The 17,605-nt window shown below is 46.4% G+C and overlaps 3 protein-coding genes across 5 annotated transcripts; 1 reads left to right on the top strand and 2 right to left on the bottom strand.

Moving 5' to 3' along the window:
• The first annotated feature begins 198 nt into the window (after positions 1-198).
• LOC119448603 (uncharacterized) lies at positions 199-3,487 on the top strand. Its single transcript, XM_037711836.2, has 4 exons — positions 199-212; positions 1,558-1,630; positions 1,727-1,759; positions 2,699-3,487. The coding sequence occupies exons 1-4, from the start codon at positions 199-201 to the stop codon at positions 3,485-3,487; spliced, it is 909 nt and encodes a 302-aa protein (XP_037567764.2).
• A 3,075-nt stretch (positions 3,488-6,562) lies between these two features.
• Positions 6,563-7,864, bottom strand: LOC119449988 (AH receptor-interacting protein). The gene has a single exon (XM_037713312.2). The coding sequence runs from the start codon at positions 7,649-7,651 to the stop codon at positions 6,674-6,676; it is 978 nt and encodes a 325-aa protein (XP_037569240.1). The 5' UTR covers positions 7,652-7,864; the 3' UTR covers positions 6,563-6,673.
• Positions 7,865-9,548: 1,684 nt separating this feature from the next.
• On the bottom strand, positions 9,549-17,605 carry LOC119449989 (glucosamine-6-phosphate isomerase 2). 3 transcript variants are annotated; one of them, XM_037713314.2, is made up of 6 exons: positions 17,487-17,605; positions 16,779-16,904; positions 16,613-16,714; positions 10,720-10,902; positions 10,085-10,269; positions 9,549-10,013 (listed from the first exon to the last, which is right to left on the bottom strand). In XM_037713314.2, the coding sequence occupies exons 2-6, from the start codon at positions 16,900-16,902 to the stop codon at positions 9,756-9,758; spliced, it is 852 nt and encodes a 283-aa protein (XP_037569242.1). In that variant the 5' UTR covers positions 16,903-16,904; positions 17,487-17,605; the 3' UTR covers positions 9,549-9,755. The 3 variants fall into 3 exon arrangements, with proteins under 3 accessions (XP_037569242.1, XP_037569241.1, XP_037569243.1); XM_037713313.2 differs by lacking the exon at positions 17,487-17,605 and adding an exon at positions 17,244-17,451; XM_037713315.2 differs by lacking the exon at positions 17,487-17,605 and adding an exon at positions 16,962-17,192.

The raw sequence follows: 17,605 nt of genomic DNA, 5'->3' as shown, positions 1-17,605 counted from the left end.
ACACTGGTCACGTACATTCCTTTAAGGGCACTCAAGTCGGTTGCCTTGTTAACTGTTCCCATTAACGCTTTCCCGATCAACACTTTTTCGCAGGGCTCAAGAAAAGTTAGCCGGAACACGAATTTATTCCGCTGTACTATAGGGGATATGCGAATTTCCGTAAGCTGGCCTTACTGCGCCCAGTTTGCCCTAACCACGATGGCGGACCTCAGGTAAGAATCTTAATCAGGGTTTCAACATGCGGACTGCTGACACAGTTCCTGCTACCTTCCCTCCCTCGCACCATCCAAACTTTGAAAACGCGTGTCTCAGGTTTAACAGTGCTCTAGCTGGAACGCGGCCATCTTGGTTAGGGCAAGTTAGCTGTGTGGGAAAGCCTCGTTACGGAATTTCGCATATCCCCTACTAGAGCACGTACATTTTGAAAGTGGCGCAGGGCATGACATTTCTGGCAAACGAGTGTGTGCTTTACATACTAACCGGCTTCAGTTTTTGCGATTGCAACATATCCTCCACTGTCGCTAATTAAATGTTAATTAATATATATAATTATCGCATAGCTCCCGACTGCCGCTGCCGTGAATGATGTATTGTTAATGATAACGTGAAACTCTGTCGTACTGTGTTTAACATCCGCCAGAAATTCTGCTTTGAAACACCTGTTTTATACGAGTAATACAACCTACGGTCTCAGAATGTCTTTTTTACCACCTTCTCTCACCAAAATTTCGTGGTCTGCGAGCTCTGGTTACATTAGCCGAAGATAAAGAGGTGTGACCTGTTACATACTCATGATGTAACGAGTTGCTCGCGAAGAAAAAAGCCGAAAAACGCACGACACAAGTTGACACCGGATAACTTTCACTCGCAGTGCACTGCGATGTCGGCCCTTGTGGTTTACTGGGACATACGGAGGGCATTTTTCAGGTCTGCTGGCGAAGCAGAACGCAGACCTCACGCAAGAGTGACTCCTTCAGTGCTGAAAAACTGAGTAGAAAAGAAAGAAAGAAAGAGAAGAAAGAAAGAAAGAAAGAAAGAAAGAAAGAAAGAAAGAAAGAAAGAAAGAAAGAAAGAAAGAAAGAAAGAAAGCGAATTAAAAAGAATAAGAACGCGCAAACTAAAAGAGAGAGGAGAGAGGTGTTTGAGGAGGTCAATAAGCGAACGCTTTTGTTCGGGCAACACCAAGAGCACTTTCACTGCTTGCTCTGGTGACCGAGGAAGACAATGAATAACAAGTTCGCCCAAAGCACAGAAGTTTCTGAGAGACGATTCTCTGGGGAAAAAAATAAAATAAGAAAAACTAACCTTGGTACGTACGTGCTTGGAACTGCCCTTTCATTTCGAATACGACGCCGCCTTCGCTTAAGGCGCTTGCGGAAACTGTCAATTACTTCGCGTAAAGGGAACGCGAATATTTGACAGCGCCCTTTCCGAACGATTTTCGGTTGCTCTACAGCTGATGCACACACACACACACACACACACACACACAAAAAGAAAAAAAAAAAAAAGCAGGGATTGGCGTTGTTCTTCCTTGTTTCTTTTTTTCGTGACCAGCCAGCTGTTTCGAACCGAGCCGATCGGCCATGCTCTCACTGAGGGGCACCTCGACGACGTCTCCGAGGACCACGTGGGCCGCCGCGCCTGTAGAACGCGGCGACGCGGTACAAACCCCGTATAAAAGCGAATTTTAAGGAAAACCGCAGTGAAGCTTGCCCGCACGCAGGCCAGCGTGGAAACCATGGGCCGTGCGCCGAAGGTGAGTGCGTTTGTCCAGCATCGCTCGACAACACGTGCAGGTTGTGCTAAGTTTCAGCGGGCAAAACTATATCGTTGCACGTGTCATATACCCAGCGTTTCGCCTGCACTCCGCTCGTCAAGCGTGATGTCCTTTGCGCGCCCTGCAGCGACACATGACGTGGATAATGAAGGCACAAACAGCGAAACATGATCGAGATCGAACATCGAACCAAATGCCTGAGTGATACTTGAGAGGACAAGCATGCCACGCATGCACTTCGTATACATTAATAATTCAAGCGAAGGTTCCTTTGCGAACCGTTAGCAATAGACGACGAAGTATTCAACAAATTGCTTTCATTTTGAACCGTATAGTGAGGTTGAGTTTGAGTGCAGCCGAAACTCGTCGATGCTGGGATAAAAGAGCCGCTAAGCGTCTAGGGCAGATCCTCAGTAAACAAGAGCGGTGTGTAAAGCACCTAGTCATGGTCAGCTTAAAAAATTCCTGTTACGCGTACACCGCGTACATCTCTCCTCCGACAGCTGCTGCAATGACCCATCGGTCGCCAACAAATGACGTCACACCACCACCTCCGTGCATAGCGTCTGCACACAAAGCAGTCTGTCGGTGGGCCAGAGAAGAGAGAGAGAGAGAGAGAGAGAGGTTTATTGAAGAAAGGCAGAGAGGTCGGCTTGAGCGTTAGTTTGCTCTGGCCTGCTACTCTCCGCAGGAGACATAAGCCAGAAATGTGGCGTCGAGAACTATTTAGAGCTTCGTTCGCCTGCTCGCGAAACCTTTCCATTCGTTTTTAGCAAGGATTGACACAATTTCGTGGGCTGCTCTGGCACTGAAACAACGCCCCTCGCGCTACGCCAAGGCAAAGCGTCCTTGATATACAGGGGCTCCGGGATTCTTTGTAAACGACGATATTTCAACAACGACGTTCCTCGTTTTCAGATACTGCAGGTGTCATTGTTTCTTCTACTCTGTTCGTGCGAATCAACGCTGTGCAAAGAAAGCAAGGATGGTTTGCAAGAGTCCGTCGCGGTAGCCACGTCGGAAACGAAAGCCGTGGAAAGCGAAAGTAAGCTCAACAACGATCTCATCGCACTAGAGACGGGCTACGGAGGTTACGGCGGTCACGGAGACCACGGCGGCTACGGAGGTCACGGCAGCCACCACGGCGGTCACGGATACGGGCACGACAACCACGGCTACGGCCACGGCAGCCACGGTCACGGCAACAAGCACTACGGGGGTCACGACAGTGGTCACTACGGTGGCCACGGCCACCACGGAAACCGCGGCTACGGAGGCTGGGGAGGGAGCCACCACGGCGGCCACTCCAACCACGGTGCCTACGGGGGTCACGGCAACAGGCATGGGCACTGGAAGCACCACGGTCAGCACTGGAAGGACCGCGGCTGGGGCCACGAGCGCAAGTGGGGCTGGGACAGAGGGGGTGGTAGTCACGGAGGATACGGGGGACACGGTGAGAGCCACGGTCACTATGGACACCACGGCAACAGGGGCCACTACGGCGGGCACAAGCACGGTCACCACGGACACGACTCGTACGGCGGCCACGGTCATTACGGAGGACACAAGCGGGGACACTACGGCGGCTCCAACCACGGGCATGGTCACCACGGGTACGGGCATGGCAACAGGGGGTACGGCCACGGACACTACGGCGGACACAAGGGACACTACGGACACCACGGAGGAGGCTACGGGCACGGCTAGGTTCGGTACGTATGGAAGTCGGCAGTTGATCAGTGCTCGTAGCACGTATTACTGCTTTTTCTGCCATAATGTTCCCCGTAAGAATTGGAACCAGTAATATTTAGAATCATCCCCTTTTTCTTTCCGGAACACTAGAAAAATACAGGGTATTGAACTCGAATTGAACCAAAACCCGAAAAAAAAAACTGTTATTTTTGCTTGAACCGGAACTGAAATGGAATGTTACAACTCCCCTCCCCCCCATTTTTTTTTTTTTTTTTTTCACTCCGAAGTGAAACTGAAGAGAAAAAATAACATATTGCAGTTCAGGCTGGTCACCTTTTCTGGATCTTTTCATGCATTCACTGCCTGCACTTGTGGCTTAATTTATATGCTACCTCATTTGTAAATACAGACCATCTTCCCTGATTTTAGAAGTAGCAGCGCCAGTAGTACGGTTTTCAACGTATCGCGTCGGGCAGAGGGGCGGGGTGAGGGAAGAGAGATATGCAGACGTGTTAGTAATACACTTGTAAGCGTTTGGAATTAGTTACCGTTAAAGAGTTTTCGTTCAGTCGGAGACATATACGGGATGATCGTTCCTAAGTTTACCGTAATTAAAAAAAAATTCCTGTTGCAGATAACATAATTCTAGCCCTTAAGCTAGACGATTCAGAGAGGCGGACACTACCGTGTACTTAGATTTAGGTGCACGTTAAAGAACTCCAGGTGGTCCAAATTTCCGGAGTCCCCCACTACGGCGTGCCTCATAATCAGAACTGGTTTTGGCACGTAAAACCCCATAATTAAATTTTTTTTTATTTGCACGAGAAACCGAAACACATATTCAACGAACTAAATAGATTCTCTAATTCATCTCTTCTTTACGGGACATAGTGTAATTTACGAATTGTAGCCGGTGAGGTTGCAAGGCGTATCCACTTGGAATGAATTTTCAGAATGACACCATCTTGGAGATATGCGCCATTTAATTCGCCGTAAAAATGCATTGTTGTTCCACTTACTTTTTTAACAAAACGCCCTTTTGTGCACTGAAGCACTAACGAAATTGAAACGCCCATTTCTTTCGTCCCCCACTTTGGGAAATATTATCTCGAAACTGGTGTCATTCTGGAGACTCACTTCAAGTGGATTCGTCTTGCAATCTTATCGGCTACAATTTGTAAATTGCAATATGTACCGTAAATGTGTAATTAACTAAGACGTTAATTGGTGCATTTTTGGAAATTAGTTGATTATGTGTTTCGATTTCTCAGCTCCCATAAGATTGGTATCGCACGGTACCTCTATCACCACAGTTGAAGGGCATAGGGGGAAATGCGAAGTCTCATACTCAGGCATCCACACCTGACTGCCCGAAGCGCCACAGCTGTTCCACTACACGGCCCACAAGGAATTGTTGTCACGCGCGCCCGTTGTTTCACCACGTCAAAGCCTCGCCTGCTCAGCCTCGACCGCCAGAACGCACCCTCCACTTCTGTGTGACATAACTGTAAAACAGAACTTAGTTAGGTGCAGTAGGTATACAGAGCAAAAGCACCGTATCTCTGCTTCAGCTTAGTCTTATCCTCCTAACGGAACAATAATGTTCTACGTGAGATGACACGGCATTGCTCCAGTTTTTGAAATCGACTGGCCTCAGTTACCGATTGAAGGTGTGATGCTCAGCCGCACCTGTTCGCATTGCAAATGCCTTCCTTCATCTACCTTCTTTCTTTCTTTTCATCCCTTAATACCCTTTCCCTTGCGTAGGGTAGCAAACCGGATGTACACCTGGTTGACCTCCCTACCTTCGTACGTTATTAATGCGAAAGCATTATATGGTTCATCAATCATGAGGCGGAAAATCCGGCGTAGGCGTGACCCCGATGGTCCAAAAAGCCCAAGTGAGTGAGACGACCCGAGTGAGCCAATCGAGGCAGTTGATGACGTCAGTAAGGCAAAGTTAAGGCACAGTAATTAACACCACGACATTTAGTGTTAGTTAAGACGAAGTTAATTAAGGCACTCAAACCAACGACCTTGCGTGGCGCGCACTTTGTGACGAACACCGTTGGTTGTCGCAATTACACAATGCATCAAAACGTTTCGGTCATGTACTCGTAGTTACGCAACGACTGAAATAACATAGGCATCGCGCGGTGTCCGCAATGCTTTCACATTCATCCACGTAGAGATAACTAAGTGCCCCTTGAATTTTTCCTGATAACTTATAGCACTGTCGTTTATTGTGATTGCACTGGTTACGCCCGCAAGCTCGTTGGTGGTGTTGCCCTCTGAATTCGCGGCTCATTCGACGAAATTGACGGTGACTCTGCCGAACCTCATCACGCTTTACTGCTTGTGATTCCAACGCTGTGCTCACGGCCGCAATGCACTGAATATGGTTACTACTTTAAGTGGCAACTTGAATTCGGCTGTTTAAATATTTGAAGGCGAACGAGCATAGCAGTTTTCGATGACGTGAATTCCCGACTGATTATTCGTGCCCTAAAGGTAGCTTCTCGGCATAGTAACGTATAAAGCAGTGAAGCTTCCCTGCTAGTTAACCAACTGCAAGTTATTGCCCAAAGAGAGCTATCATTTTTTTTTTTTCATTTTTTTTTTTACACTTTAGCTAACTGCAACACAGATAATTGAATACCGCATGCTTTGTGTTTATCGTGATATTTCTTAACGCCCGCTTTAGAGACAGAGTTTGCTCGAGTTCGTATATTTTGACAACACCGCGAATGCATGTTTCTTATGATGGTTTGCTGGGCGAATTTCTTACAAGCGCGTTTTTATCTTTGCAGGCTTGATACAACAGAGACGCCACAACACGGAAAGTTCGCCAAAACGCTCCACGTTCTTATTTATAGCACACGGGTAATTGACTTTAATAAAAAAAATTACAATCGAGTAGTTTACCTGGATTGTCCATTCTAAGAACCATTCATACATTTACCGAACAGCAGGCCTCTGCACACAACTGTAAATAAGGGAGACAAAACTAGTAAGAGCAAAGAGACTTACAGCAGCAACAAATTACGAAGATAAAAAAGGAAACAGGAAAGAAAGGAAACACTATGAAGGTGCAACAACAGTAAAAATTTATTTTCTGCAACATCGACTAGCGGAAAGCTCTTTTCGGCGCCCACGCAGCAGTTCTCTACTGACTTGAGCGTACAAATATGACAAACTTGCTCACTTGAACATGCTCATAAGTTTGGTACTGTCTTCCTTGTTCTTTTTCTTTTCTTCAGCTTCGAGCTTCTTGAGCTCTGTGTTCACAACCTTCGAAAGAGACGGGTCAACTTCCTGAAGCTTCAACAGATCCGCGCGACAGTCGTTCGGACTCCAAGAGCCGAAGTAGGCTTTTGCCCGCCGAAATAGAGCCTTTGCGTTGTTGGGATCCTTGCTGAGCACTTCGGAAGTATGACGTATGACCTCGTAGAATTCACCTTGGTTAAGGAGGCACTGCGAATAGTTCAGGAGAATCGGCACTTTCATCTTGTACAACTCGTTCCACTCTTCGTCGCCCGGTTTCTCGCGAAGCAGCAAGCTTTCCAAGTGCTCGAGGGCTTCCCTGTACTTGTTCATGGCTGTGTCCATGTCGCCCGCTTGAAAAGCCCGATTACCCTGCTCCTTCAAGGCAGGTACGGCACCCAGCCTCTCTTCGGCCGTCATCGCCCAGACGTCCTTTTCATATTCGCCCGGCTCTTCCACTTTGAGCAGTTCAAAGGTACACGACAAGTCCACCAGTTTCTCCGCTAGCTTATCTAGGTCTGCGTGACCAGTGGTGTACTTCTCCTCCATCATACCGCAACATCGACGCTTGTGCGGCTTCCCGATGCCGGCGAATGCGCGGTAGCTTTGCGACACGAGCGTGTAGTTGTCTAGCAAACATTTGTTTATTGTAAATTCGGCCACCTCCTTAACTTTCATGGACTTAATGCATTGCTCCACAACGGGAAGCTTAAACTCTTTGCCGATGAGCAGTTCCATGGGGCGATTAAGCTTGCGGCTGTCATCAATAACGCCGTCCGGATCATCTTCATCGGTGCTTAAGCGCTTCACGCAAAAGTGGAACGTGCACTTCGCACCCTTTTCGAAGCGAGGAATATCGCCGACGCCTGGGTAAATCACCTTCTTCTGAACGAACTTCGATATCGCCGGGTTCATGTTCGCACACGACACTAGCACTTACTGCGCTGAAAACGACAATCGTACAAGATACAGCGTAGCTCAGGAAAACAGTTTATCATGCTACTTCTATCAGGTGGGACTCACCTGCGTTAGTAACTGCCCCACCAGATGATGCGCACAAAAACATTGACGAACAGAACGCTCAGAGCACCAACATTCATAGCTGTTCAAGACAACTAGAGAGCAATATTGACGGTAGACGTGAGACTTAGAACGGTGTTATTACGACGTCAACAATCCGAACTAATAATTACTTCTGTATTGGAAATAACTGTTTCTGAAACAAGTTCACTCGACTTTTACTTTAAACAAAAACTGTCTAAAGCATGTGTGAATTAGTACGTCAGCTTACGCGGTAAGCACAATTTGTACATGGCGTCCGAGACCATGCAACTGAGTTATTTGATCTCAGAGGCCACAATTCACACACGGCTACTCGGCTTTTTCTTTTTCGACTTCTTTTTTACCGCTTTAAACAGGCGTTGACATTTGCGAGGAAAATACATAAGTTAAGGGTTGCATACATTATTAACATTCAAATTCTTAGGCACTTTTATTATCACTCTGAAATGGAGTGCATTCACTTGACCGGTGCCCTGCACGGTCTCTACCGCAGCGTGTTCTAACCTGCTTGTTTACTTTAAAAGCGTGGATAAGTATGTATTCGAAGCTATCCAAACTTTCCGCTCATGAATCAGGATTATGGTGTTTTGGTCTTCGTTCTTTATCTGGGCAAATATTGTGAAGCAGTGGCTTGTCACGTTTCTGACTCGGTAAGGTTCCTCCGTGCGGTTACTATCTGATCATTTTCTGCCTAATCGCTCGTCGGTGTGCTCAGTTCCGTTCGATTTGTTCTTGCTGCGCACAAGGCTTGAAACGTAGCTGTTCTGCACATTGTAATACCTTGTATCAAATGCGTATTATCGCTAGTAACTCGCTTACTCTTGTGGGCCGTCACGATCGAATCATCCAATTTAGACCATTCGTGTAGTATCGTCATTGTGCGCCCATTCACTTATTCTTGACACGTTGGCGAAAGAGTGGGCGTAAGTTTCCACGCTGGTTGGGGTAAATGTGTGTAGATATTGTGCGCGAAACCTGCTGACAGAAAGCGGCGCTACTCCCTTTATCATTGTTTAACAAGCGGTACTCACTCTTGCGGACGTACCGGGGCTGAAGCCCTTTCTTTGAAGGTTAGCAATGCAACGCTGGCGGATGAGCAAATTTGTATATCCTCGAGGAAAGCAGTCATCTCGAAGTAAACGTACGGAGAGTTGCAGCAGCGGTCCGCGAACTTGGCCCCACATATTCATTACATTCCTTAATATGCCGGTCACTATTATTGCAGCCAACTACTGCACACGTTTTCAATCCACGTGATTAAATCCAGCGTAATTTGAGCACAGTGCGTTAGCAAAAACTCGGTTGCATTTCCAACAGCTGATCACACAGAAGCAAGGTTTCTGCAAGCAAGCAAAAGCGGTAATGGTTTCGTATTCGTGCGCGGTCGCTGAGGAGACGTATGGCGCGGCGCCGTAAGCGCCATCTCGTTTCTCTAGAACGAACTGCACCGCGAAAAGGGTCAATATATACAGATACACACGAGACTAATTATAGGTAAGCTACCGCTAGCTCATAGTAAACAAGGCATGAAAGTGTTAACGTGACAGGCAGGAAAACAGGCTAGTAGAAGATACGAAAGAAAAACATGGTATGCTATACACAATTTTGAGCTCAAAAATAAGCAGAACCACACTAAAGCATAATGAAGCAAAAGTGAATACTTAACTGCTGAAATGATCCAAAGGACATACCCCACTAAGGACACATCATACATGCAAAGCACTGCAACGATAAAGGCATGTACGCTGAATCAATGTGGCAAAAACCAGTTTATATGCATTTAATAAAGTGATACAATATCTCGGGCAAGATTAACAAAGATACATTAACACTCTATTCCTTAGTAAATAGTGTTGTTGTACGCACTAACGTGCCAGTGTCCATCACATGGAACACCATTATATAATCCCGGAGTTGTGGTGCAACATATGCAAATATTGTCTATGGTGAACATTGTTCACTGCTGGTCAGCCTTCTTCTCGTCGTCAGTCTTGACATCCTCCTTATCATCAATTAGCTGGTTATGCACATGCATCAGGCCCTTGAAGTATTTCACAGTCTTCACACGCAGTTCATTGGTTGCATCTTCATCACAGACTATGATTGTCCGGGGGTGCATTTGGAATGCAGACACAGTCCACATGTGATTGACACCCTCCTCGACTGCCTTATACAAGGCAAATGCCTTGTGCCCGCCAACAATAAGTATCATGACCTGAAAAAGGAAGAAAATGAAAGAGGTAAACAGGGGCGCTTTATGAAACCACAAACAGAAGGCAATCCCACCTCACGTGCATCCATCACAGTGCCCACGCCAACGGTCAATGCTTCCTTGGGAACCTTGGTCAAGTCATTTCCAAAGAAACGGGCATTTGCTATTATTGTGTCTTTGGCGAGGGTCTTCACTCGTGTCCGAGATACAAGACTTGAACCGGGCTCGTTGAAGGCGATGTGTCCATCCGGGCCAATGCCTTTTGGTAATTGATTGCAAATTAGGATTGTTTGTTGTTTTCTGCTAAAGCACTGCAACAATCAGTTCAGAACAGCAGCTCAGGCATGTGTAGTATGGTCCACTCTTAACGGGAACACCTAATGAGTATTGTGTCATCAATTACAGTTCAGATAGGGCATGAAAGTCTGTAGATTGTTTTGTGCGTGGATGCCTCCCTAACACTTCACACCAGCGACTTTTGCCTCACAAAGATGTAGAAATGCTGCAGCTTGTATTAGCTCAATTACAAGGTATGTGTTCCATTTAAGGGTGGGCCATCCTTTACAAGAGAGAATTTTGTGTGCACCTTGTTTATGCCTGAGCTTCTGTTCTCACGGCGGGTCCTGCACCGTTTTCTCTCGGCAATAACAAAACTATAATAACTCATTAAACAAGTTCAGTGAAAACAGGTAATATCCTCTGCCCTCACCTCCAACAAAGAGGTCCACTCCTCCAGATTCAGAGATCAGCTGTTCAAACCTATCGCATTCAGCATTCAGGTCAGCCGCATTTCCATCCAAAATATGGGCATTCTCAGGCAAAATGTCTATATGCTTGAAGAAATTGTTCCACATGTACGAGTGGTAGCTCTCTGGATGGTCTCGCGGCAGCCCTGCAATTTCATGTATTGGACAGTGAAAGCAAGGTGTACAATGTCGAAATGTTATAATTTAAGAATTCTCCACACTATTGCAGATTAATCTAGTTTTCAAGATAACTTGCACTGAAGTGAAACTGCATGAAAATCAAAACTCAAACAAGGAGGCGCAACTGCTCTGTCGAAATGTGGGGACAGGTGGGGACAACAGTGCTTCCATATTAGCAGATTTCAGGCTTGCTTAGGGGCAAGAACATGCTTTTCGTGGATAACATTTTAAGCAGACCTTGAATCAACCTTTTTCAAGAGAGGGAGAGAGAATAAACTTTTATTATCGAGGTTAAGTGGAGTTTTCTTTCCCAGCGGAATGGGCTAGCGTGGCGTCTGCTTCGCTGCGACGCTATCAGCCCATTCCGCCAACCGTATCTGGTCTTCCGGGTTGTAAATTTTCGTCTTCATCTCCCACTCTTCGTGACCTGATGTCAGCTGGCCAGCAGTTCAAAAAACGGCGAGGAGCTCTATCTTCAGAAGAAGAAAGAGGGGGCGCTGTCTTCGTGTTATTTCCATGTACAGTGTGCAACCATACAACTTGGAGTGTGACACTTGTAGCTGCATGCTCCGACAGAAAGTAATTACTTATCAAGTTCAATATGTGGTTCAGAAAAAGCAATGGAAATCCATGTCTCACCAATCATTCCCTTTACCAGACTGCATCAAATGGAGTTTACAGCAAAAATATCACTTCTCTTGTCTTATAATCATTATGAAGCCTTCAGGAGGAAAATTTTAGTCTAATAGCTTGGGCATTATTACTAAAGATAATGCACTGACTTTCCTAGTTTAAAGAGGAACAGCAGTGTTCCAAGCTAGATCCAGTGACTGTTGTGAATTGTGTATACATCTCCTCTTTTCACTTTCCCTTTTGTAACAGTTGACAGACAGATGCCCTGTCAAAAATGACCAATGTCCCCTCTGCCGAGAGTTTCTTGTACGCTGCCACTCCCTTCAAATTTTTGATCTTGGACGGAGCTGCAGGTTGTGGAGTTTTGGGGGAAAAGGCAGTGGAGGATTGGGGAGCGGACGAGCAGAACGACTCGGATAACGGGCACGTTAACATCGTACAACAGCTGCTGTGACGACATTATAAGATGCTAATGGAAGTGCTTTGTATATATATTTGCAAAATGGTGTAAATAAATGAAAGTGTGTACCCTACAAGCCTGTGCCTTTTTCAACAAGATCAGCATCGATCGACAGTGACCTTTCAACACTAGCTGTATGGCTTGCCGACATATTTATGTGCACGTTTGAGTAAATGAATTTTGCATACAGCGCCTTGACATTTTCATCATTTATTTCATTTACTTTACAGACTTCTTGCTTGCCTCGGTGCTCTTTATTCTGCTTAGAGTAGCCAGTTTCATTAAAATCTTGCCTTTTCCTCATTTTATGTTAACCAGTGGAAAAATACACAACTTAGCTATAATTACACACTGAATATGTACTGCACCAGATGAGTCACCCATTTGCAGTAACTGAGCAGTGACCAAAGTGCATTGTTGCACTATATGCCGGTAGTTTGCCATAGTTGTTAAACATGAGAATAGAGCCTGCACTCTTTAGTCTCGAAACCAATGAAGTGTGCCAACAAACTTGTACTTCATGCAAGCCTATGTATTTGGTTATACACTGCAGACAAGCAATATGTACAAGGCATGCACTACCAGAATGGATGTTGAAAAGCACAATACCCAAATTGCAGACAGCCAGCACTTTTGGTGCACAGACCAACAAAGTCCCAGGAGGGCAAGGTATACTGTTTGCCCGTGCACAATTGTCTCAAACAGTAGAGCAATGGCAAAAAATTTCCTTTGTCATTGCCAATAGGTGTGTCTAAAGATATGTTCACATAAACTTTCCCACAATTTTTTTCATGCAGCCATTTTATGCACCTGCTACTATATAATTGTGCCTAGGCTCCATTCTCACAGTATTGTCTGTAAGGAACTCTGCTCATGTTTGAGTGTATTCTAGTTATCAGGACTGAAACAGCAACTCTAGCTGCCAAGTACAATTATTCAATACAACATCACATTCTATGGGACTATTCTGCCTGCCTTACATTGAGATTTATAAGCATATTTAGTCACAATCAAAGTGACAGACTTTTTTCGTTACTACTTTTGTTCCAAATCAGAAAACAGCTCATTTCGTTATACTCCAGAGTGAAAAAAATTATGGTTAAGACTGGTCCGTGTCCATTTGTGTTATAACCCAAGAATAATTGCAGGGAAACAGCAACAATCTATCTTGTACCAAAACTCAAAAGCGCTCCCGAGCTGCACAGAAAGATTGAAAAAGAGGTATGCATGCTGTTCATAACACAATAGTTACAGAAAAATTGCCACCTTGAAAGTATACCTCAGAAGCAATACATCCGATACGCTTCATTGGTATCACACCTACTTGTGTTTACATATAAGTGTGATCAAAATCGACCACCGAATTAAGTGCTTCTCCATTTCAACGATTATATCAGTCTCTTACCATCGGAGCTAATTGACGGTTACGAATTTTCAATGGTCATTAGTGTATTACTAATACATTAGCCTCCTCACGCACTGCACTGAAAATGGACGTAATGATACTGCCACTTCTAATACGACAACAAACGCATGCATTTACAAATGAGGCAACACAATTGAGTCACTAATGCAGACAATGAATGTGTGCTTCGTGAGCAACCCAAAGTATGAACATGAACGGCTGAAAAGCTCCAGAAAAGGCGACTAACCTGAACTGAAAGCAATTATGTTTTTGGTTTCATTCCGGAGCTACAAAAATCATAACATTCCAGTTCAGTTTTCATTGACAACAGGAAATCAATTGAGAAATATTACAGCAATGTCTATTCTCCCGGCAGCCGGGAGAATTTCTGAAACTAATTTCTCCCGGCATTCACCTCCTATTGGCTCCCAGAAGGTTAGGTTAGGTTACGGCACAGCTGCAGGCAGTTTCTCCCGGCAGTTTGTCACGTGACTTCCGTGCGCCAATAGGGTGTATGCACTTGACGTCATCCGCAAGGAGCGCTAACGTCGTCCGCGGTTGCGACCATGTTGGCGGTCGCCGTCCTTAGGCAGCCTAGGCCTAGGCCCTGGCAGTAGCGCAACGGACGATTCAGAGGAAGGTTGCACTTCAGTATTTGTAGTCAATTGGTGTGTTCGGTGACTATAATGCACTTAAGTGCATACGCACGCGGTTTAGATAAACCTGAGCGATTGCGCTACAAAGAAAAAGTGCGCTTGTGCGGCAGCGTCGACCCACCCTTGAGCTGAAAGACACTGAACTTCAGCGAGATATCGGGCTGCTGCCCCTCGCGTGGATTTCTCTGACATCAAGGACTATCTTGTGCACGGAACAAGTTTTGTGTCGCCTGAGCAACTAAAATCATACAAATTCACGGAAGGCCATAATTATTTGACGAGTGGCTGGGTGCAGCAGCCGTTCGTGAAATTGTTGTTGTCGGAAAGGTGAGAAAGCTTCAGTAGTTTATTTTTGTTAGCGTTTTGTCTTTTTTTGGTGAAATAGCCGTGTAAATTGTGTGTGCATCCCATAACCACGGTAATGGGATGTCGCGGTCGGAGAGGGATTTGATGCAGCAGTTGCCAGCGGTTATTTTCAAATGGTTTTTTAGACCTCCACAACCGCTGCGTGCCGTACATGTGTGTGATGATGTGGATAGTGGCGTGCGGTGGCGAGAAGACCTGCTTCGAATGATGATTGTGTGTGGCTACAAGAAGAGGATTGGTGATGATGGTAATGGAAGATGACGACACGTACCACGAACGAAGAAGCGACGAGAGCACGCAGAGCGTGAGAGCGAGCGGCAGCCTCGAACGCAAGCTCGCTAAACGGCGGCTCCGGGCTCGGGTAACGGCGACCGGGTGTCCAGCTACCGTGCGGACCTGGTCGGAGATCCAGCTCGTGGCTGGGCTTTCCTGCGTGCCAGCGGCCTGCTGTGATAACGGCCTGGTGCAGTGCTTCCTGCTTGGACCGGGACGCCTGAGCTACCAGCCTGCTGAGCGAGCCCGAGGACTGGCGACCGGGTGTCCTGCTACCGTGCGGACCTGGTCGTGGATCCCGCTCGTGGCTCTGCTCTCCTGTGTACCAGTGGCCTGCTGTGATAGCGGCCTGGTGCAGTGCTTCCTGCTGGCCACCGGGGCGCCTGAGCTACCTGTCCGCCGACCGAGCCCGACGTTATAGCGGCCGAGGCGTTACTGGCCAGCTACAGCAGTGGCCTGGTGTTCTACCGGCCTGCTGTTTTCCTCTTGCTTCCGCGTCGCGACAAGGTGCGGCGCGACAGCAGCGACGTAGCCACAACGACGCTCCACCGTCACAACCACCGTCACGGGCACCGCAACGACGATGCACACGGGCGAGTGGTGAAGCATGAGTGCTAGGCACGTGCTTTATATGGAAAGACAACTTCCAAACTATAGGCCACGTACATGTGTATGTAAATCGTCTGTATCCTGTTAGCGTGTCTGTTTAAAGTCTGTGTTTCGTGTAGCAAGCTCCCGTCTGTCGTGTCATTATTACACGGATCCTGGGCCCAACTGGAAACACCGGCAAGTTTGTCGTTGTGTTTCTTCATCACAATGTGTTTGTTTAGTGCTGGTTAGAGACGGGCAGCTTTCGGAAAGAAACAAGTATAATGTATTTGTAACTTCCTTCCTCTTTAAGGACCGTCAGCATTTACGCAGTCCCGTAAATGCCATACATTGACGTCGTACAAATTAGCGTTAACATTGTTTTATTTTGAAAAGTAGTAAGTGCTCCAACTCGATCTGCACCCACCACAATTTTCAAATTGAATTCAAATTTTTAGATTTAAATCTTGACGCTTAAGCTGTCTGTTTGTACTCGCAGGTTCGTCATTCACAGTCATTCAATGAAAAGCCGCTCGCAGTGTGGCTACTCATAAAAGAAGACGGCAACACCGCGCAGTTCACCATTATGCCGCTGCTGCATTGGCGTACAATCGCGGCACGTATAGTCTCTCCATGCACGCAGATACACTTATTCAAGTACTTTCTACGTAATAACACGCACTCATGGCTGCGCACACAAAACACTGCTGTGTGCAAACTCCCCACGACGGCTCAGACGATAGCGATCTCCAATACTTCCGTGACGCACGGACTCGCACAGACGAACCGACGACCGTAAACATGGCACGGCTGCCCAGCGATGCTGTCACCGCCTCGTGGATTAAGGTTCAGTGCATACCCCCTATAGGAGGTGAGTGCCGGGAGAATAGACCCTGCCAAATATTACACATGGGTTTGATGTGGCGTCAATCAATTTATACTTAGTTCAGTTTCAAAAATTACTGTTTCTACATCCTAAAAACAAGGGCTGTATTGAGCTCTGTGATGCATGTGACCACGCAGTTACACTAACAACGGTGTGTAGAAAAAATCAGACATGGCATATCAATGATGTGCAGCCCATTCAGACAACCATCAGTAAAGGTTAGGTAGTAATTGAAACAATCAAGAAATAAAGCTTGCAAAGAACACAAGAACATCACGTACGTGCCCCCAACACTTTCTGAACTACACTAAATGTTGTCGCTTGGAAAATGCCCCTGCTACTATGTCAGCAGTTGATTTCCTCATAGCACACTCGATCTACTAGTAAATATAACGGCTTGTATACTTGCCTACATACTCGTCCATGTTGAAAGTTTTCACATATCGAAATGAAACAGTCTTCTGATTATAAAATTCAATCAACTTTTTGTAGCAACTCAGAGGCGTGCTCCCTGAAAGGAAATAATTGTTTACACATCTACGAAGTCAACACATCTACGGTAAACTCAGCGTTACCTGTAGGTAGCCCCAAGACGAAATATTTGTCTGGACCTGGGTTGAAATCCTGAATGCGTTTCCTAATATATTTGGCCGCCCAGTCAGCCACTTCGCCGTCATCTTCAAGGATAACCAGCCTCATATCTGAAACAGCAAACTCAAGCTGTAAAAAGGCGCTTCAAGGGGTGCCAACGAGCTTACTGGAACGAGCGCAATGCTGCAGTCAGCAACGGCAGCGGTTCGACCGCCTTCCAACTACTTGCGTTAGATCTAATGCCGGGCATTTTGGGCAGTATCTACTATCGCACACCCTCAATGATAGCTCTTATCGTGCCACTCCACGCACAATCACCCATGTGCTTTTCCTGTGTTTAACCAGCACTACTAGATATACTATCTACCGATTGCGATTTCATCATGCCACTTTGATGGGGCGTTACTAATGCTGTAGTACGCGCTGCCTCATCTAGAAAATTTATTTACCGCGAGATTCGAACCCATTGTTTTTCTCCATCGCTTTAAATCTGGTCAACAGCGGGTACACAGCAGCTACATGAACAGCGAAGGATGTTGGCCGAGGCTAGGTCGCGCAGAGGTTCACATACGAAACGTCAGCGCAGTGAACTGACGATCACGACGATCACCCTTGCAAGGCTAAACTCATTGAAATGCGGCACTGAGACGTTTATTTTTACTGCACGCGCTAAGTGAGCACGCAGCACGCACCTCAGCGCAGTCGACCCGTGGTGCCAGCCACGGTGGTGCCAGCGTTGATGATGACGAAGAAGTGTTTCACTGTTGGATTCATAGATGACGCCACCGTCGCATGCGATTCGCCTTTTGCT

This window comes from Dermacentor silvarum, chromosome 4 (genome assembly GCF_013339745.2).
Source record: "Dermacentor silvarum isolate Dsil-2018 chromosome 4, BIME_Dsil_1.4, whole genome shotgun sequence".
In the NCBI taxonomy this organism is placed as follows: Eukaryota; Metazoa; Arthropoda; class Arachnida; order Ixodida; family Ixodidae; genus Dermacentor; species Dermacentor silvarum.
This window is presented reverse-complemented; position numbering and strand designations above follow the sequence as displayed.

Excerpts from the sequence above, each read along its gene's own strand:
- LOC119448603 (XM_037711836.2), top strand. Across the intron at positions 1,631-1,726 it reads ACGACGTCTCCGAGGACCAC|GCCAGCGTGGAAACCATGGG; the intron begins GTGGGCCGCCGC and ends GCCCGCACGCAG. Across the intron at positions 1,760-2,698 it reads CCATGGGCCGTGCGCCGAAG|ATACTGCAGGTGTCATTGTT; the intron begins GTGAGTGCGTTT and ends CCTCGTTTTCAG.
- LOC119449988 (XM_037713312.2), bottom strand. The coding sequence starts at position 7,651 with ATGAACCCGGCGATATCGAAGTTCGTTCAGAAGAAGGTGATTTACCCA.
- LOC119449989 (XM_037713313.2), bottom strand. The coding sequence starts at position 17,274 with ATGGAGAAAAACAATGGGTTCGAATCTCGCG. Across the intron at positions 16,905-17,243 it reads CAATGGGTTCGAATCTCGCG|ATATGAGGCTGGTTATCCTT; the intron begins GTAAATAAATTT and ends TTGCTGTTTCAG. Across the intron at positions 10,014-10,084 it reads CTGTGATGGATGCACGTGAG|GTCATGATACTTATTGTTGG; the intron begins GTGGGATTGCCT and ends TTCCTTTTTCAG.